We start from the raw sequence: 22,580 nt of genomic DNA on the forward strand, positions 1-22,580 counted from the left end.
GTGACATAATCAAAATAAGAATAAGGCCCCTCTCTGACACGTTTGTGTATATTTATCACCGAATTTTGAATTAAGTAAAAAGTCACGTCCCACCTGATCATAAACGATCATCGCTTTCATGATCATTCATTGCTGTCACTTCCGAGTACTCATGCCCATCCTTACGCGAAACATACCAGCACGTGGAAAACCGAAGTATACTTCGACCTGTGGCAAAATCAAGATGCCCAGAAAGATTCTCTTCAAATTGTTGCTTCGCCATGACAGTAGTTAACCTGAAAGAAAAGGCTAACAGTGGAAGATTGTTTATGCAATTGTCCACAAGCGCAGCATGAAACTGTAAGTTCCCATGATGCATTCTCTGTGGCTGAATATGCACTCATCATACTTGAGATTCAATTAGACAACAGGGAGCCAAACACCAGCAGCCATCAGTGATGACTGAAGGAACGTAAAGACTCTGTACTGCATTTTGCATTACACTGATAGAGAATGGTTTCTGCTGTCCCAAGAACCCTGAAGATCCCATTGGTCATTGAGTAGCATCCTGTACCAGAGGATTCATTTAAACATCATTAGACGGCAAAGAACTTTTCCTAATGGATCTTACCCCTAATGTCTTTTCCAATTTCTCTCTCTCTGCTTCCCACCGACTCTGGTTTCTTAGGCTAATTTGTTTAGGAACATACAGGAGATCATGTTATAAGTACTTTTTCTGAGTGTTTGTTTATGTGGATGCTCTTTCAATCATATTTTCTATTTTAAAAGCCCATGAGCACCATTCGCATTCATAACAGAAAGATGGAGATTAATGATGTGTTAGCAGGTGCTGTTGTTTATTGTAATTGCGTGTAGTTGGTCTCAGATGAGTCACTGTAGAGGAGCCTAAAAAAATCAGCTTCTTTTTTGTTATCCATGGGATCAGGCTGATCTTGGAGCCATCTACTTTCCAGATTGTAACGAAAACGGAAGCTCAGACATTCTGCCTAAAATCTCTGTAAGAGTTTTCACAAATAAATAAATTTGCCTTATACATTGGAGCTACATGGGAGTGAGTAAATAATGACATGTTTTTTCGGGTGAACTATTCGAAGTTTCACTGACTAACCACTAACCAGTGCCATGATGATTCTAAAAGCTGCTGGACTTTTTTCTAGTTCCGCTGTCCATGAGAAACTACCAATACAGGCATTCCAAATGAATAACAGCAATTTTAAGTGTTAGTTGGAGTAAAAATTAGTTTAGGTTCAACTTGTGCAGTTGTTGGCTTTGATAACATAGTTTCACGGCATCCATCCACTCCTAAAACTTTGACAAGTGAGGAACTAAAAGACTAAGAAGAGCTCGAGCTTTAAGAGCTTTGCACTCGCACTGCTCTGTCCATTGAGCCATATCCATCTACAGAGCCAAACAGGTGCATTAGCCGAGGTTGTGCCTCTGCCTGTGTATTTGACGCTGCTAAACCAGATACTTCATATGCGTTGCTAGACTTCAAAATCAGATGAACCACGGTACAAATGCGTATCAACCCGTATAATTGAGAACCAATTGATATACTCCAAGTCTTGATAAACGTTTTAATGCAAAGAGGAACTTGACGTTAGATTTGATTATTATGACTGATAAATGCCCCCATTTGTAACCTAAGGCCCCCCTCTCTACTAATTTGCTCTCAGCGCCCCCTGGCATCCTTTGAACGCCCCCATTGAGAAACCCTGCTCTAAAGTATCATAACTATGAAGCCACATGCCTTTTTTGACAATTTTTACAAACTTAATACACTAAACATCCCATTATCTACTAAGAACATACACCGATGAGAGTGAGAACACTAGAGACCAGGAAGCGAAAACAGGCGTTTGTTATGAATCATGGAACACTTCCGTATTCAGGATAAGGGTGAGTTCTTTGAAAGGTGCTGTAATTATCACTCATACCATGGAGATGTGCTTGGCTGCAAGTTGTGAAGAAGAGTAATTTTGGAAACAGCAAAACATTTCAGGTTTGATTGCATGTGCTTTTAGGTTGCCATGGTAACCCAGCAAGACTTGCCAGTGGTGTTGAGTTGGTTCCAATCAGTCTTTTACTAGCCCACTGAACACACACACTCACACACACCTCTGTAATAAAATGAATAAGGGATGTGCACAGGAGGGTGGCTACAGTGGCCCAAGCCACTGCCCCTTTGCTCTCTTGGGCTGAGGTGCCCCTCTGTAGAAAGTAATTTCATTAGCATATATTCTTTTTGCAGTTGCTTTTTCCACATGCATCAAAGAGATTTATATATGGGTGTGAAGAAAGTTGAGGGAGTGCCCTTTTTCTCAGTTTGAGCCACTGCCCCTCAAAATGTCTGTGCAGCGCCCTGAAATGAACATCCCCATTCAGTTGGTTTTGGTTTAATTAGTTGGTCATGCCATTTTCTGTCCAGTATCTCCAGTTCTGTTCATATTAATGTGGTAATAAGCTATGTATATGTATTTGTGCATTGGCACGCCTGTGTGTGCATTGGCACGCCTGTGTGTGTGCATTGGCACCAGAGCGCTAGATTGTCAGCTCACAGAAAAGCTGAAGAAAATGAATCTGATGATTTTTTTCTAAGCATCTTTTAAAAACACTGTTCAAGCTGGTTTTCTTGGACTGTAATGATCAGCAATAGAACAGGGCATCCATTTACTGTCGGCGCTACGCGACATGCCGCAAGGGATACTTCCAGTGTAGACAGCGCCATTGATAAGAATGGGAATCGCTTCCGGTGTAGACAGGATGTAACTCTAAACCTGCTCTATCTACCGAAACTCTGTTAGTTGTATCTTCTGTAACTCTATATCTGTTCTAACTCTATATCTGCTCTTGCTACTGTAAGTCTATACCTGATCTATCTGCAGTAACTCTATATCTGTTCTTTTCCTGTAACTCTAGATTGTGTAAAAAATTTATTTTTTCCATTAAAAAAAATCTTTTTTTTTGGTTGTTGTAATTATAGTCCCACATGAATTTACAAAATGTATATCAGGGTAAGTTTCTTGCTGGCATGATGCACAGAAGAACTAAGAACCATGGTATGGTAACTTGATGTTAAATATGTATTTAAATTTCTAGGCCTTATTAATGGTCCTTTCATTAAGCTACTATGAAAATTACTCTAATTAATAAACTAATACATACATAATATGCAATAAACTGTTAAGCATTGTATAGCTTATATGAGTGTGTTCAAGTTAGGGTTGCACGGTTTACTAACGACGTATCGCGATACCAAAAAATCATCTTGTTGCTAATTTCGGTACCATATTACAGTATGCTGTCATATCATGTCTATCAGCAAAATTATATGAGATGCGACAAATTTGAGATGAAATCAATGACCGTTTGAAAGTAAAATAAAAAAAAACCTCTGGATATGGCCAAGTGTGATCATTAAACAGATGTAATTTAATTAAATGATATACAGTCACATGTGCTGCATGCTACAGAATGAACAAGAGGTGCCGCTCTGCTCTGTACTATGATTCCCACACACACACAGGCGCACTTTGTAGTATTAAATGGTTGTATTATTATTATTATTATTATTATTATTATTATTATTATTATCTGTAAGCAACATTACAAATGCAAGCAGCCTTGTGCCACAGGTAATCTGATTTGTTTTTCAATAATGTTAACACGTTGTCTTGTATTACCATATACAGTATAGCCTACGAAAAAATTAACGATTATTTGTTTTATTCGTGTACTATAATGTACTTTTCTGTGTATAGTTAAATTGTTTTCCTTCTTTGAAATATAAATTTAAATACTTTTGATATCACGAGAAAAAGGCACCACCAACAGCAGTAAAAGACACACACAAAAAAGACATTTGATATAATTACGGGACACAGTTGTCTAGCATCTGCAAAGAGCATCAAAAACTAGCACGGGTGCAATAACATGGAGTATTTTCACAAAGATTAATTGCATAAGTTAAATTTAAATGTATTTATTTACGTTTAGCAGGGAAATTGACAGCGCAAATTATGGTTACAGGCCATTTGCAGCAGTCGGGTTGTGTGCGTTCATATGCGGTTTCATCAGATATCATCTTGTGAGTTACTGAATACATCTTTAGAGCACGCATTAGTGTGTCATGTGCTCTTTTTCACCCATTCTGTTTCTGATGAGCTCGCTGTACTGTACTCAACAACAAACTCAGAACAAGAGAGTCGTGAACAAATTACTCTTTTGAACCGGATCTTTTTCATTAATCACCCAAAAAGAACTGAGGGTTTGAACTCAGGAGCTCAGATTAGCAGTTTGAATCAGATTCACATTCTCATCAAATCAGCCATCAGTGAGCTCACAACTGAAGTGCAGACATTTCAAAATAAGAGTCCCATGTGTATTTTGGGCTTCTTTATAATTAAAAGTCCCGTATCTCATATATATATATATATATATATATATATATATATATATATATGAGATCAAGCTTTTGACACTTCACAACTATTACACGAGGTGCAAACATTCATTGATGCTCAGGAAGACAACACACTACTATATACATACTATACTTTATGTAATTATCTGTAATGTAGATTGTGAAGAGCAGTATAAAATAAAAAAAAAAACATTTTATCTCTTACATTTGTATAAATTATGAAAGGGGTGTGAACATTTATGAGACAAAAGGAAATGCAAACTTCTCAACTATATACTGTTTATTAAACCTCCAATTAATGGGTTATCAGCTGTCTTCCTTTTCTTCTGCTTTCTATCTTGTTTCTGAACAGCAGTCTAAATCGAGCAATTTTGTGATTTGGTGACTAAAAATAGCCATTTGGCTCCTTAATGTTTCAGTTTAGGAGCCAGTGGCTCCTAAGTAATTTCTTTAGTCTAGAGCCCTGATCAGTTGCACTCCCACCTCCTGCTGCTCCGTGCACATTTAGAGACAATCTTTGTACACTTTAAAAAAAAAAAAACAATAATAAAAAAAAAAACACAATTCACTCAGTGGTTCTGCTGCATCGTGTTATTAGATTGAAAAAGTTCCGGATCAAAAGCCTACACGTTGTACTTGCAGCCATACGTATCATCACTTATTTTAGGTGGGCATACGCAAAATCCTTAGAAAGATAGGTGGGCATACGGCGTATGCCTGCGTATGCCCTAGACTACACTACTGCTCTAGCTGCTGTAACTCTAGATTGCTCTGGCTGCTGTAACTGTTTACCTGCTCTGTGCTGTAATTATAGATTTATTTTAGCTTCTGTGTTTACCTTCACTCTCTACTGTAACTTTATATCTGCTCTAGCTGCTGTAACTTTATACCTGCTCTAGCTGCTGTAACTCTACAAAATAAAAATAAAATCCCTTTATTGTCACTCAACCATATACACAAGTGCAACAGTGGGTGAAAGTCTTGGGTGCGGTTCCGAGCAACATAGCCGTATGACAATTACAATAAAAATCTGATTTACACAACACAGTTTACACATCTGTTACACAACACAATATACACCTAAAAATATACAATATACAGTATACACAAAATAAGAAGACTGTATACAATAAAAATACACTGTGAACACAGCACTGCGGGGCTCCAGTGTTGAGGGTCAATGATGAGATGTTGCTGCCCATTCTAACCACCTGGTGTCTGCTTGACAGGAAGTCCAGGATCCAGCTGCACAGAGAGCTGTTTAAGCCCAGAGCCTGGAGTTTCACATCAGCTTGGAGGGCACTATGGAGTTGAATGCTTAGCTGTAGTCTACAAACAGCATTCTCAAATATGTGTTCCTTTTTTCCAGGTGGGAGACAGCACTGTGTAGTGTAGATGCAGTGGCATCATCATTGGAGCGGTTGTTGCGGTATGCAAACTGCAGTGAGTCCAGTGAGGCAGGCAGCACAGAGCAGATGTAATCTCTCATTAGTCTCTCAAAGCATTTGCTGATGATGGGGGTCAGAGCAACAGGACGGCAGTCATTTAAGCAAGTGATTTTGGATTGCTTTGGTGCAGGCACAATGGTGGATGTTTTAAAGCATGTGGGGACGACAGCTAAGGAGAGGGAAAGGTTGAAAATGTCCGTAAAAACACCAGCCAGTTGGTTCGCGCATGCTCTGATGACGTGGCCCGTAATGCCGTCTGGACCCGCGGTTTATGTATATTCACCCATCGGAAGGATCGGGTTACATCCACTACAGAGACGGAGAGTGAACTAACCTCTGTTACATATGCTATAGCTGCTGTAGCTCCATATCTGCTCTAGCTGCTGTGACTTTTTATATGTTCAAGATGTACTCTGTCTCATCTAGCTGCTGTAACTCTACATTTGCTCCAGATTCTGTAGCTGTTTACCTGCCCTAGCTGCTGTAATTCTAGATTTGTTCTAGCTACTTGAATTCTAGATTTGCTCTAGCTGCTTTGTTTACCTTCACTAGCTACTGTAACTCTATATCTACTCTAGCTGCTGTAATTTTATACCAGCTCTAGCTGCTGTGCTCTGTCTCCTCTAGCTGCTGTAACTCTACATATGCTATAGCTGCTGTAACTCTACATATGCTATAGCTGCTGTAACTCTACATATGCTATAGCTGCTGTAACTCTATATCTGCTCTAGCTGCTGTAACTGTAACTACTATAGCTGCAACTATATCTATTCTAGCTGCTGTAATTTTATACCAGCTCTAGCTGCTGTAACTCTACATATGCTATAGCTGCTGTAACTCTACATATGCTATAGCTGCTGTAACTCTATATCTGTTCTAGTTGCTGTAACTCTGTATCTGCTCTGTCTGGTGTAATTCTAGATTTTCTTTAGCTGCTGTAACTAGATATGCTGTAGCTGCTGTGTTTACCTTCACCAGTTGCTGTAACTCTTTATCTGTTCTAGCTGCTGTAATCTACATTTTCTCTAGCTGCTGTAACTCTAGATTTTCTCTAGCTACTGTAACTCTAGATCTGCTCTAGATACTGTAACTCTAGATCTGTTCTAGCTACTGTAGCCTAATTCTACATGTACTTTAGCTGCTGTAACTCTACATTTGCTCTAGCTGCTGTAACTTTAGATTTGCTCTAGCTACTGTAACTTTAGATCTGCTCTTGTTACTGTAGCCTAATTCTAGATGAAGAATTAGCTGCTGTAACTCTAGATCTGCTCTAGTGCTGTAACTGTAGATTTACTCTAGCTGCTATAACTCTATCTGCTCTGCTCTAGCTGCTGTAACTCTACATTTGCTCTAGCTGCTGTAACTCTATATTTTCATTCATTGAGCGTTGCACACATCGGTGGCTCTGGAGAAAGTGTTATGGTGGGTTTCAGATCTGACTTGTTTGTGTGATGTCATCACTCAGGTATGTGAAATATGAGAGAGATTCAGTAAAGAAACCAGAGAACAGCAAACATAACATTTCTGGAGACAGAGAGATGGAGACAATTTAACTGATGCTTGTCTTTAATCCAAAGTGCTTTACAGTACACTCATTACAGGATCAGTCTGTTTGATCAAGACCACAATGATTATAGTTCATGAATCACCCCTTACAGCTTCAGTCCCCATTCACTTTCTTTGCATCTTTTTCCATACAATTAAAGTGAATAGGAACTGAGGCTGTTAGAGCTACAAATTACTGTAGTTGTTGTTTAATTTATGTATTTGTGATGGTTTTATTTTCTTTCTTTAGCCCATTTTAAATTAGGTATATTTATTTACTGGTATTTTATTTATTGTTCGGTTGGCTTTTAATAAAGCTGTATAAAGCTGAGTGCATACTCAAGAGTCATATGATCTTGGAAAAAAGAACAGAGGAGATGAACTCTGCAGAGGGAAATGAAGGGTGGAGAGATGTTTCTCCATCTGTTTGAAAGTCCTGAGAACATACTGTCTCTCTCTCTCTTTCAATCTCTTTGTCTCTTTCTCTTGCTTCCTGCCTCTCTCTCTCTCTCATTAATCTCAGATGTTGTGCAATGGAATGTTGTTCTCAGTCTGTAGATGGATTTAGCAGAGAGCACAAAATATATCTGCCCCTAGACACAAACACACATTCACTAATGCACACATGACAATAAAAAGGAACTTTTGTTCCTTCAGTTTTGCAATGGCTGTATTTATACAGGTGTAGTTGACGCATGTCAATCTTTTTTCTTTTTTTTCTTCTTTTTTTTTTTTTCAACATCAAGATTTTAGGTTAATATTAATATGAATGTATTAGGGAAAGTTTATGTTTAGGTCCTATTGCATAACTGGTCACTATTTCTTTATAGTGAAATATTTTAAAAGTTTTTCACTATTGTACTGTTGATTCATGCTGTATCAACTTTCCAAAAGTAGGTCTATTTTATGTCAACTACCCAGAGACAGGTTCATTTTGTCCAACTCTATGTATTTTCCATGATATTTGGTTTGATTACTTCTAGTTATGATTTGCAGATACTGCTCTTCTAAAATATGTGGCATTTCTGAAATAGGCGACAGGTACAGACCTGCTAAGTAATTTAACTGCACTAGCTTTAATTAAACTCAAACATTTTTTAATTAATTATTAATACATAAAATAAAAAAATACTATTCAGCATGGGGCATTTCTGCTTATGATTTAATGTAGGGTTTTGAAAGCCTGTGCGTGCATGCGTGCGTGCATGCTGTGTCTGCAGTTTTGAGAGTGTGGGGTGTTCTATGGCAATATAGAAGACCTGACCCCTGTGACCCTCATTGAGAGACTTTGCACTGAACAAAGGCCATACAGCAGGTCACAAATTAGTTTGTAAAAGTGTACAAATACTCCTTACTCTCTAATTCACTTTTCCTGTATCACATATGTACAGCACTGAAATGAGCTTTGAGTGGGCTATTCTGTTGCAGTATATGCAATTGTAGAAAACAATACCATATTACACACATTAGTTCTGTGATATCATTCAGCTGTATGTAGTTGTGTGGTACAATTTTCTGAAAGTGTCCTCACAAATATAGTAAAAACCACTTTAATCTGACTGAAAAAGGTTTATAAATAGACCAGCTAATATCTTAATTCAAATTAGATTTAATTAATCTAAAAATGCCCAAAGGTGCTTGTGAAGAGCAGGCTCAGGTTTAGTTACGGGTTTGGATGTAGTAATTATAATTACCATATTTTATAGGAGACCCTCACAATAGGTATACAAGTTTGAGTCTATGTAGGTCTGTGTTGTCAGGATGTCATAAGGCATTATGATTACCTGCAACTCCTTTGCATTGCATGTGATACAAAAATAGACCTGTGAGTGTCTGACAACCTGTATTTGTGAGTGTGTGTATGTTAAAGAGAAAGACGCTAGAACTTCATGGTAAACTGAATGAAACTCTGACCCCTGTTGTAAAAGAGTGGTCAGTGCAGACTCTCTTCACAACCTACCCTCACTGTTTATGCTACATATAAACAATTATTTCATTTTAATGTTTATGTGGTGGCAATAATATTATTGTGTCAAAATAGCACGGACTGACAGTGTTTTTTTTTTTTTTTTTTTGCAGGTGTTGAGAGCACAGTTTGTAAACTGTGTGGGTGTGAAAGTCAGCCTAAAGTTTGTGTGTGTGATGGATGGTTTTCCTGTTCATTGATGCTGCAGCACTGCTCTGCAGTCATGTCTGCATGCAACACCTTCACTGAGCACGTTTGGAAACCAGGGGAGTGCACAAACTGCTTTAAGCCCAAGAGCCTTCACCGGCCTCTAGAGCAAGCCAATGAAATCAAAACGAACGCTAATGCCAAACTTGCCAACATCAGCCAGAGGAGCATCTCCTCGTCACGTGCAGGCCAGGTCCGCCCACCTGTCGCCAAAAAACCTACCATTGCGGTGAAACCCACCATGATGCTGCCATGCTCCCCACCAGGACTGGACTCTGAGGGAAATGTGGCCAGGCTTGTGGAGGGAGGGCAGGTCAGTAAGACCTCACCTTTCACTGTCTGGAATCACAACAGCCTGAATAGCACAGGACCTGTAGGAACAAACAACAATCAAGGAGAGGATTTAGTTGGGCAGACAGAGGCATATAGTGCTGTCCCTTCACAGCCAGCTAGCAGCAACAGCAGCGGACTTACGGATGTGCTGAAAGAGATTGCTGGTCTGGGATCTTCTCCAAGCTCCAGCAGAGATGACTTCTGTGGTCGGATCTGTAGTTCGTATCGGCGCTCGTTAGAGAGGGGCCTTCCAGCTTCAAGTTGTTTCCATGCTGGGAGTGGTGGCCGAGGAGCTATGAAACGTGTTTCCCTCAGTGACAGTGCAGAGATTATCAGCTCAGAGGGAGGACGTTTCTGTTATCCAGAGTTCTCCAGTGATGGTGATGATGATGATGAGGACAATGAGAGTGGTGATGAGGATGATGATGAAGAGCATGACAGTTGGGATGAAAGTGATGAAGAGTTGTTAGCGATGGGGATCCGAATGCGAGGTCAGCCTCGTTTTGCACATTTCCGTGCAGCCACGCTGTCCCCAGTTCCCTTCGCTGTAGGGAAGAAATGGAATACAGTACCTCTACGTAATCGCTCGCTGCAGAGATTCTGTGCAGTGGATTACGATGACAGTTATGATGAGATTCTCAATGGATACCCATCTGTGGACTCAAATGGAGCTCCTGCTCTTCTCTCATACAGCTCTGAACACCAAGGCAGTGGCTTTCTGTCCACCTCCGAGTCCACCACTTCACCTGAGTCCTTGACTTCTCTGCCCGAAGAATCCTGCACAGGCAGTAGTAGGTGCACTGGTGACAAGAGAAATGGTCTTCCATTGTCACCTGGCAAAGAACATTCTGCCAGAGGACTGAGCACACCAAAATCCAATGAAACACACAAAGCTGTTCTAGCCATCCGACTGGAAGAACAAGAAGACAGTCAAAGAGAGGGTGGGGCTCTCCCACAGGCCCTTCCTGGCCAGCCAATCACCATCAGCTTCAGCCCAACTGAGGAACAGGCCAAGCCCTATCGAGTGGTGAATCTTGAGAAGGCTCCAATCTGTAAGCCTTACACCGTGGTAGATGTGTCTGCCTCTATGGCCACAAAAGACAATCACACTCACTCTAATGAAAGCACTCCAAAGCCAGGCTGCTCCAGTGTTGCATTCAGCCCCTCCACCGACCCCAGTCCTGTCTCACCCACCTCCCCTCAGTCCCCCAGATCTACCGTATCACCTGTGGCATCTCCATCCCTTTCACTGTCTCCATTAATGCCTCAATCTCTTGCAGTTTCTGCCTCTGCAAGACCTAGTGCTTCTCGCACAAAACCTGGCAGTATCCGTTACCAAGAGGTGTGGACGTCTTGCACCAGCCCACGACAGAAGATCCCTAAAGTTGATTTAACAAGTGGCATTGCCGCTCCAAGACTCATCAACCACAAATCAGCCCCCACTTCTCCGACTGCAGGCTTCGGCTCTGCACGAACAGTCCCAACAAAATCCCCAAACTTATCTGAGATCAAATTCAACAGCTACAACAATGCCGGCATGCCCCCATTTCCCATCATTATCCGAGATGAGCCTGCATATGCACGCAGCTCCAAGAAAGCAGTGAAGGTTCCCATCGTAATAAATCCCAGTGCTTACGATAACCTGGCTGTGTATAAGAGTTTCCTGGGGCTCAACGGTGAGCTGCCCCATTCCAAGCCTGGGTCAGGAGAGCGAGTGGCCAGCCACACATATGAGGAGATTGCATCCTCTGAGAGTGCACAGCCCTCTCCTACTGAGCAGACACCTCAGCTGAAGCACTCACCAGACACAACTGCTAACAGGGAACTGAGGACAACCCCAGCATTAGCACAGACCGTGAACGATGGTAAAGCCAGAACCACAACAGGTCTCTTTGCCTTTCCTGCTTGTAACCTGAGCCCCTGCCCTACCTCTGCTGTTTTGACCCACAGAAGTCTGGATCACAATTGTAATCCAAGTGGTGAGCAGCCACCAGAGGGCAGCAGAGAGGGCCAGGTCACATCCAGCAGAGGTTCAGGTCAGAGAGAGAAAGCAAGTGCAGTTCTGTCTCAGATTGTGTCCTCAATTCAACCACCGCCATCTCCTCCAGACTCCCCTGCAGGAAAAAGTAAGACCTGCAGCATAGAGGAGCTTTACTCGCTTCCACCAGATGCCTCCAGAGACACTCTTAGCAGACCCAAATCACTTCACTGCTCTGCAGAACCTCACAAAGAGACGCGATCCAAACTCTTGCCCAAATCCCAGAGTGCCTCTGCTGCTGTCCCCCCCACTAGCCCCAGATCTGAACCTAGTGCCCCGTTCCCCCCAGTCCGGTCCAGCTCCTCTCCTTACCACTCAAGCAACCTGCTCCAGAGACACTTTAGCAACTGGACCAAACCAGCTGGGGCCAAGCCTAGTGATGGTGAGACCAGCCCAGGTGCAGAGGGCAGACGTTCAGCTGATGCCAACAAGCCTAAGCGCTGGATTTCCTTCAAGAGCTTCTTCCGCCGGCGGAAGGATGAGGATGAACAGAAGGAGAAAATGGAGCGAGAGAAGGAAAAAGGGAAGCTGCTGGGATTAGATGGTACGGTCATCACCGTATTGCCCCCTCCACCTGTACAGAGACAGCACTGGTTTGCTGAGTCCAAGACAGATGATCCTCACCAGAAACCTACGATCATATTTACTTATAAATCAGAGAGCATCACGGGTGGAGAAGAGGCAGAACTTCGGGTTGAGGAGCACCAAGAGACCTCAAATGTTACAGGGGAAGGCGGAGCTTCCAGCCTATCAGCTCCACCCAAGAGCAGAGCCAGTCTCCTTATAAGCAAAGTCATGAAGTAAGCTATCTTTTTCTGTTAGTTCTTTCTCTCTTCCTCTAATCTCTTTTTTTAATCTAGTTACAAATGCTCTGGTCTTACCTGTCTGCTTTACTCTCTGAATATGTGTTTCTTGTTGCTTGGCATCCACGTAATCCAGTGGTAAATGAGTATTTTCATCACAGCTGTGCTGGTGTTGGGCCAAATGTTGCCCTCATTGGACACCTAGGGGTTGCTGTTTTAATGCCTCTTCAAAAAGTCTATGCTGTTGTGGGTGATCAGATTGATACAGTCATGATTAAACAGTGATTCTATTTCATCTGTCTAATACAGTGGTTATTGTCTGAATGTTTAATTATTTTAATTTAAGACAAAAGGGTAAAACATCAAACCATGGGAGCACAAAATTCTACTCAAATGTTTGCTATGTTTATGTGTAGTAACTTGCATTATGTATGCTAGTTTAGCATATTTTGCTAGATACAAACTATATTTTAGGATTTGTACTTGGATACCAAATAGAGTATCCCCAAAAAAAGTTATTTTATCCAATGGAATCATTTAGGGGTCCAAGAATGTTCAGATTTGATGGAGTAGGTTTTGCCACAACACATTAATTATATGGTTGTTATTACTAACAGTACAAAGTAGTAGTATGATTAGTAGTTTTCTTTGTCAGATGGTTGAAACAGCTTCCTTTGTCACATTAGATTGTACACTTAACTGTAATGTGCTGACGTGAACCGTGTGTACTTTGACCCTGATATTTCAGTTGTGAGCTGACGAATAGCCACAGGTATTGTACTGTTAAGGGTTAATCATGTGGAGAAAAAACATTCAGACCGTATGTTACAGGAAAGAGAGGAGAAGGAGAAAGTAAAAACAGAATTCAAGAGTCTCTGTTGATTAAGTGTTTGAAAGTGAGAGATTCTTGTTTCTTTAAATTACATTTTTACTGTGTCTAATGGGTGACTGTGAGCCAATATAGTGGGTAACATTAAACCTCAAATACTTTTAAATAGACCAACACTTTACTGAAGGTCTTAACCGAGTGTTTGTTTCAGCTGGTCTCTGTGTGTGTGTTTGTAGAGTGTTAAATGTCTCCGTAAGAGAGAGATACTTGGGACACGTTGGTTCAGATTCTTCTGACAAGTTCAAACACTGGATATTTACTCATTCATTAGTTTAAAACCGCTTTGTTCTGGTGCTGCTTTGTTTACTTTTTTAGTATATGGGTTATCATATATATTTTTGCATTAATGTTATATGCAATTGATGTGAATTTGGAATCTAATATTCATTTTGGAGAGAACACCTTCCTTGTTATTATAGACTTTCGTTTCTTGTGTGTCATAACTTAATGGAGCAGAATATTTTTATATGTCTAGACATGCTCTGCCTGCAGAAACTTTAGATTTAGCATTCCTAGATGGGTTATTTAGGACAGTGAAGTTGGCACTGGGATATAGGAGGGATGCTTTGGAATCTAAGCAGAGGACAGTTTTGTGTATTTTGTGATTAGTCCAAGACAGATTGAAGTCACCATGCTAATTAAAATTTAATCTTAAACTAAAATGGTCTCTCCCTCATTCATACAATATTTGAATTAAAACTTTTGGGTAAAACTTAACTTGAAGCCTGTATTTAGTGGTTGACTGAAATGTTTTTAATGACTGATGAGGAGGTAGGCTAACAGTGTAAATTGGCCAAGCAGACACCATTTTTGAAAAGAATGGCCGATTAGACTTACACTAATATATCTTTCACTAAAATTGTCATGTACTAGGGATATCTTTTTCATTACAGCATTTATAGTAAATTACATTACAGTGATTGCATTATACACTTTAAAGGTAAAACTATAAACAGGTAAGTGTTTATTATATGAAACAATATAAATAAATTTCAGTGGCCAGTGCTGATGCAGATATCAAGAGGGCAGGTTGGCTAATGTGAGAGATCATGCTGAATAATGTATACAAATCCCAGTTTAAAGACAGCAATTTACTTTTTGTAAATTTTTTTGTAATTAACAAACATGGCCAAGCTGCCGTAGTTATCAGCCATTTTTATTTTATTTTGGTTAAAATTATTCACAAGAACATAAAACTGACTATTAAGTATACCAAAATATATATATTTTTTATTATCACAATTTTTTTCTTTTATTTATATTATTTGATATTAACTGTGGTTAAAATTATTCACGAGCATAAAACTGATTATAAAGTGTAACAAAACAATGCATTATATATACAGGGTTCAAGTAAATTTAACATAATTTTGCTTAAATTCAAATTTTGCTATGTGTGTGTAAACTAACAAATTATTTTCTCTCCCTCATGCAGTCAGCTTCCAGTTCAGGAGACTGAGACATCCTCAGCCACCTCGCTGCCTGCTAAGCTGGAGCTGTCGCCCCTGCGTGAGCAGTCTGCCTGCTGTCCGCCCCCAGCATCGCCCACTTCACACAGCGGCAGGCAAGCAGAGCAAGAGGAAGAGGGAACCGCTCACACCATCTCTCTCACTCCTGCATCCAGCAGCTGCAGGGCTACGTACACAAACCTGGGTAAGTCATATACACACAGAGATGTTTGATGGGTCACTTTCTGTGCTCTGTTCGTGATTTTTGTTCTGACCTGATTCAGCCGGATCATGCTGATATATTTAGGTTGTCATGACAGCAGCGTGTCCAGAGCATCTCTAGATCCATAAATATCAGACCGCTTCTCACTCGTTCTCTCAATTTTATGTGATTTAGTTGATTTTGTCTCCGAAGTTTGTGGCGAAAAAGGTACGTCGCACTCTCGCTCTCTCTCTCTCTCTCGCTCTCTCTTGTCTCATTTTGTGTTTATGGTCTTATGAATGAGCCATAAAGAATAAATTAGATGTTGGAGTGTACAACTATGATCCTTTAAAATACAAGATATCATGATCTGGCAGAAGTCACTGTGTGGAGCTTAGGGATTTAGTCATTTGGAGATTTTAATGGCCACAGCTCTAAGAGATCGAAAGATAATCAGAGCAATTCAATTTACATGGAGTTTTATTAGTCGCAAAAACATTGTAAGTTAAAAGAATGAATTTTGAGCTCAGACACGCTGATATGAATGGCCTGGACACTTCTAGGTTTCTGAGGCATCTAGACTTTGATTGGTCTTCTCTTTATTTTTTTCTTTGTAAGGTGACGTGATAGTACTGGCTGATTTAGTCAAGATGAAAGCAGACCGATGTGATTGTTCTGCCGGGTTTTTGCAGAACAGTTTTACTGTAATAAAGCGTAAGTTGCTGCAGGATGCTTAAATAAATTCTGCATTGTTATTGATGGACAGAGTTAAAGTGGAATTGGATTTCAGAGACCGACATTGAGGGCATTTTCACATTAGAGCTAGACCAAGTCAATTTGGTATTTAAAATTCAATTAATTTGATTGTTGTGAAAGCTGTTTTCAACATGGAATAGCACCCAAGTGTGCTTGAAACGGGTGGTCTGGGTTATGGTTCATATGGACTAGTGCACTTACTGTTCATACCAATTACTGTTTGTAATTGGTATGAAAGCAGTACAGCCTAATTTGCCAAAATAAACTGCTATTTATTATATAAAATTTGACTGTTGCACAATCATCATTACCAAGATGATTAGAAGAGGTTTACTTTGGTTGGCAGTGAATACTTGTTAAAAATATTGGCCAGTGAAAACATAAATTACATTTTCTCCACCTAAATCTTAATGTAGCTACAGTGACACTAATAGTCACGATAATATTGTCGTTAATGAACCAATTGTACGGGATCGGTGAAAAATAATACAAATACGATAAGAGATCTAGAAGGAATCGAATTTTGGTTCAGAGCAACCAATCTGTTGCTGAGTTGAACTTTGAATTCTTGCTTTATATGTTCTCAGATCTGATGACTGTAACCCTGAAGACCTTTATAAACTCTGAACTTTGCAGCCATACTGATCAGTTTGGGGTTAAAACTACTGCTACTAATTTTGTACTGTTGACTCGTTGGCCGTTTGGTTGACGTGACCTACAAATTCCACGTCCTGCTAAAAGGGCCTCAGAAGAAGCCACAGTCTGAGATTATTCGGAGATTAAAGCAGATTAGTGAGGAATGTTAGATGAGGTTCCATGCTATTAAATAATTCCTACATTTTAACTCGTCCCAGCAGAGTAGTGTGTGTGAAATGCTTTTTCACTGTGCATCTCGCAGAGAGAGAAGCTGTAGATGTAGGGCACATTTGATGGCAGAGTCAGGGTTTTGTCAAGGTTAGGCATTGTGAAGATGGTAACTTCTCAAAAGGAAATCCAGTAAAACCACAATGCACATGCTCAGTTTGATCACTCCTAAGGTTTGTCAACTCTCTCTCTTGGCAGGCCAGTCCAGGGCCAACATGATCCCTGTAAAACATCCCAGACATCCTAAAACATCTGATGACACTTCAGCCTCTGACCCAGAGGTCAGCGAACCCACCTCTAAAGCCACCCCTCCGCCCCTGCCCAAAAAGTCAGTCCCACGTGTTCATACAGAACCATCTGCTCTAGGTAGAGAACTCGCAGCCCCGCGGCCCAAAGGAGAGGCAAAACCAGGCGGAACCAGTCTGAGTGTCGCCAATCCACTCTACGATCTTGAGTCCACATGGGATACGGCCAGTCAAAGTTCCTCGCTTAGCTCAGAGGCACGACATCCTGATGAATCTGGAGATTCCCTGGAGCGTCCCACAGGTGGGCGGAGCCTGTCCTGTCTGACCAATAGCAGCTTCATGCAGGCTTGTGATCGTCGTGGCTACCGCAGTACAGAAAGTCTAACGGCCAGGACGCGAGGGGCTGGGAGGCCCGCTAAAGCACAGAAACAGGTGGTTTATAGAGGGATGGAGAGCTGGGAGGAAGTGGTCGGGAGAATTCGAGGGCTGCACACGGATACGTTACGCAAACTGGCATCAAGATGTGAAGATCGATTCATGGCTGGACAAAAAGATCACTTGCGCTTTGGGACGGACAGCTGGTCTCACTTTCGGCTGACTGCAGGAAAACCGTGTTGTGAGGCAGGAGATGCCGTTTACTACATGGCATCTTTTGCCAAAGAACCTCTGATGAACTATGCTGTCAAGGTAAAACTTCAGCCTTACACATACATACATACATGAGATAAACAGATGCTTAAGAGAGACAAAGAAAAATTATAAGCTTTGTTTCAAGCCCTACTTCGCTGTGTAGTGTCTACATAGGCAACAACCTTCTAAGGCAGCATTCTAATTTAAATGGAACCTCATAATTAACTGATTTGAGATGCTCATCATGGGCAGCAACTCTGACTCGATTAATGCTCACAGCTGATTTTAGTACATTCAACTGTTTTCTATCGGTACCTCTCAGATATTGAGTACAAAAATTATTATTATTTCATCCTCTGTCATGGATGAAATTTTCACTGAGCTCATCGCAGTGTATTCTTGGATTGCCTTATGAGCAAAGGATACACTGATGCTGTCTTCGATTTTGACCATAACAAGGCAATTTTTCTGCCTACTGTTTAGAACAGCCTTTGCATTGGGAACGTGCCAATGATGCCTAGAAATGTTGCCTAGGTAGGCAGCTCACTAGGTTTTAGTACAGAGCAATTGTGTGGTGTAAAGGTTTTAATTAACGTGTTTTTTTTTCTGTCTGAGCTCAGATCTGTAGAGGTGTGGTGAAGGAGACACAGCAGCAGTTTTTTCACAGTCTGGCAGTTCGACAGAGTATTGCCGTCCACTTCAACATCCAGCAGGACTGCGGCCACTTCCTGGCAGACGTTCCAGCCCGCCTGCTGCCCTGGGAGAAAGAAGAGGACAGAGATGATGAGAGAGGCAGTACGGAAAGAGGAGAGGAGGCAAAAGCAAAGGAGGATCATGCCGAGGCAGCAGGTGGCAAACTGTGCAGCCGAGTTGTGGTGATCACACGTGAGGTGCCATTTCAGACGGTGGCTGATTTTGTACGTGAGGGCGTAGAGCGTCACTCACGAAACCCTGAGCTGTACGAACGTCAAGTGTGTCTGCTGCTACTGCAGTTGTGTGCGGGACTAGAGCACATGAAACCTTACCATGTCACGCACTGCGACCTGCGACTTGAGAACCTCCTACTGGTGCACTCCCAGCCCAGCAACCCCTGGAACCTGGAGTCGCTGGAACCCAACAACAACGCTGCATCTGGACCGTCCTCTGCAGCTGCTTCTGCTTGCCCCGCCCGTCTCATCATCAGCAACTTCTCTCAGGCCAAACTAAAGAACGTGGTGCTGGAACCCGCTTCGATCCGAGACCAGTCCCGTCTTGCTCCTGAGCTTCTCTCTGCCACTCAGTATCGCAAATGTGATGAATTCCAGACCGGGATACTGATCTATGAAATGCTGCATCGGCCAAACCCATTTGATGAAAGTCCGCAACTCAAAGAGAGAGAATACTGCAGCTCTGATTTACCCCAGTTTCCCTTGCGTTCCCTCTACTCGAACGGCCTTCAACAGCTCGCAGCATTGCTGCTCAACCCCAACCCTTCCGAGCGCATCCTGATGGCAGACGCCCGGGCATGTCTACAGTGTCTACTTTGGGGTCCACGAGAAGATCTGTTCAATTCGTTGAACCCTGGTGCCGGGCCTGTCCAACGCCACGTTGTCCTACAGAACTGGTTGGACCTGAAGCGAACGCTGATGATGATCAAATTTGCTGAGCGTTCTTTGGACTCGGGTTGTGGCGTGAGTCTCGAGGACTGGTTGTGCTGTCAGTATCTGGCCTTCGCTACCACAGAGTCTCTCAGCAGAGTGATCAAAATCCTGCAGCAACCACAGGGCGTGCTTATCTGATCGCAGCCAATCCCGCCGCAGAATGACGTTGCAATGGAGCGCAACAGTGCCCGCCCACATTTTCAGGCAATTTAGTTCCAAAATATTTCTTCCATGCAAAAACAACCAGCTCCAAGGTGAATTACAACATTCCAATTTTGCTTTTAAGCAAAAAAGTATTTGAAAATCGGACATAAAGACAAAGTTATAAGACTGTGTATTTAACGTCTTTCATGAGGGCATGAACTACAATCCCATGAAGTATTGCAAATGATGCAATCAAATTTAAAACCATTGAAAAATATAAAACATCAACCGAAGCATATTGCTCGATTAACAATCTCGGAGTTCATGTTAGGTCTGTATTTAAAGATTTATAAGTTATTGTTAAAAAAACCAATTAGCCTATCGAGACAATGAATGGCATGTTTACTTCCGGAACCTGACTGTTGCGCTCTGTAGTGACCAATGAACTCTGTGGCACAGGCTGGGACATGTGCACACGTGCGCTGTACAGATGTGTGAGGTTTTTTTAATAATTTTAATTTGTTATTGAATGTGTTTGCATTTGGTTTACCGTGCAGAGTAAACATGAGTCAAAACAAACCAGTTTACAAGATGAAAAGTGGCAACGTGAAGTCATATTTACAGATAATGGCACATTTATAGAGCTGCTTTTTTGAACAAAGTAAAACTGCATAAATTTTGTGTGTATGTGTGCGTGTTGTGGGTTTTCTGGCGGTGTGTTTAGTTTGGCTTTTGACTCTGCTGTAGGGACTCGTGAATATATCAGCAGTAAACCACTGATCCGACATCAGCTGTATCAAGATTCCAGTCACTCATTAAATTCAGATTATAGAAATACAGTAACTGTAACATATTACAGTGTGTTTAAGGGCCTAAGGTGTCACTGCAAGATAGTGTACGTCTGTGGAGAAAAACGAACATTAGTTCACTGAATGAATAAATGAATGGATTTGAATTTATAACATGCCTTACTTTATATATCTATATGTGTGTGTGTTTGTGTGAGAAAGAGAAACAAGGACGGAAACAAACTTTCATCAGTCATTTCACTCATATGTTGTTATATCAGGATCTGATCGAATCATACAGATTAGTTTGAGGTTACAGATTAGATTAAGATATTTTTCTACCATAACAAGAGCACTGTAAAGTTTACCAAAGACTAAACACTCTGAAAAACACAGAACAAAAGATATTTTTCATTTTACATAATCAAGAAGAATATTCTAATAATCTCCCTCATAAAGAAAGTGTCCTTATGCAACTACAATAAATGCAGTTTGGTTCTTAGACGAGCATTCGAATCATAGAGATTGGAAGGCGCTGAACTGATCAAACTAGAGTCACTCCAGATTATGATCGTAGTGTCCACACCTGCAGAAATTGAACATTTTTAGGACAACCCAAACCCTGACCTTATGACCTTGCCGGAATGTCATTAGGCATTCTGGACATTTGTGAATCCTTTCTTTGATTTATGTGCAATCATTAAATAGTGTTCATTTTGTTACAGTATTTTAAGATACAGTATATTTAATGCACTTGATATTCTCAGCATGGTGTTATTCTTTTATCTTCCTGCTTCAGTTTGGCACATAATTAACGAGAGCGAGAGCTCATAGATCAAACCCCAGGAGGTGTGAGAGTGTATGTAAGGATATTTGATGGAGTGAGAAGCATTAGTCTGAAGCAGTCATATTATTTTATACTATAGTTTGTGTTCGAGCATGTAGATAGACCACCCACAGCAGGTTGTTTGGATATTTACAGAAGAAAAAGGTATTTCATGATTGATGGTGCATTAGAAATGGTTCATGTGAGGTCATTGGATTGTCTCTGTCAGTCATAAAAGGAGAGCGGGACCATTAGTTTACACCCAATAGCGCATCTTCCATTTCCAAAGCGGCAGTTCCAGTTCCATCAATTTGTTAAAAAGAAGCAAACATATTGTGTGTGTGTGTGTGTGAGAGAGAATATGGTGTGTGTTGTGCTGAATGTTTGCGGGTCACAGCGTAGGCTTGTTTTTGGTAGTCAGAGAGCAATATATTTGTATATAATAATTTGAGTTTATTGAAAACTATAAAGATCATTACAGGAGTTTTAACTTGATGAAAGTGTCAGCAGATGTCTGTAACCTGGAGAAAGTGTGTGCATTTGTGAGAGAACGTTTGTGTTTTTGCTCATCCACCTTCAGTTTATCTGATTTTATTCAATCAACATCATTTCACAGAAATTATGTATTTACTGTTATTTACAAATGTTTATTGCCAGTGATGATTTCACAACTGCTTTTTACCTACATGCATATCTCATGGTATTTAGCTCTCCATTACTGAGTTAACTGCTCATAATATAATATGAATGTTTTTAAACCAAGTGTTTTTGTGTTCCCTATAAAGTGTATGTTAAAATCCTGCTGTTTTTGTGTATTGCCTCTAGAGGGTGCAGAAATCACCCATGCTTATGCAATATGGACCTACACTTCACTCTCCAAGTGTGTAATCTGATGCCCGCTGTGTCATTTCCTCATGTCTCAGCATTTTTATGATTCACACCTCCAAAACACACACTATGACTGTTCTTGCATCTGTTAAAGGAATATTCCAGGCTCAACAAACAGCATTTGTGGCATAATGTTGATTACCACAAAATATCATTTAAAATAAGAATATTAAAAAGCAAAAATCGAGGTTACAGTGAGGCACTTACAATGGAAGTTAATGGGGCCAATTTTTGGAGGGTTTAAAGGCAGAAATGTGAAGCAATGTATAATTTTATAAAAGCACTTACATTAATTCTTCTGTTAAAACTTGTGTATTATTTGAGCTGTAAAGTTGTTTAAATCATTTTAATGGTTGTTTTTAGGGTTTATGTCGTCTTGTCAAAAAGTTGTAAAATTGGATAAAACTTTACACGGAAAAGGTTAGTAAGTGATTTTATCACACTAAAATCATGTTAACACACATATTGTTTATGTCTTGTGGGTATACTTTAGAAAC

At 40.7% G+C, this 22,580-nt stretch overlaps 1 protein-coding gene across 2 annotated transcripts in view; it reads left to right on the forward strand.

The window, feature by feature from the left end:
- The window catches only part of peak1 (pseudopodium-enriched atypical kinase 1), a 44,494-nt gene extending 21,914 nt beyond the window's left edge, over window positions 1–22,580 (forward strand). For both annotated transcript variants that reach the window (XM_051689847.1, XM_051689848.1), the window contains exons 2-5: window positions 9,496–12,760; window positions 15,088–15,305; window positions 17,121–17,854; window positions 18,418–22,580. In XM_051689847.1, coding sequence (XP_051545807.1) covers window positions 9,582–12,760; window positions 15,088–15,305; window positions 17,121–17,854; window positions 18,418–19,575 — 5,289 coding nt within the window. In that variant the 5' untranslated portion in view covers window positions 9,496–9,581 and the 3' untranslated portion in view covers window positions 19,576–22,580. The remainder of the gene's footprint in view (window positions 1–9,495; window positions 12,761–15,087; window positions 15,306–17,120; window positions 17,855–18,417) is intronic.

The sequence above is a fragment of the Myxocyprinus asiaticus genome, chromosome 46 (assembly GCF_019703515.2).
Source record: "Myxocyprinus asiaticus isolate MX2 ecotype Aquarium Trade chromosome 46, UBuf_Myxa_2, whole genome shotgun sequence".
NCBI lineage: Eukaryota > Metazoa > Chordata > Actinopteri > Cypriniformes > Catostomidae > Myxocyprinus > Myxocyprinus asiaticus.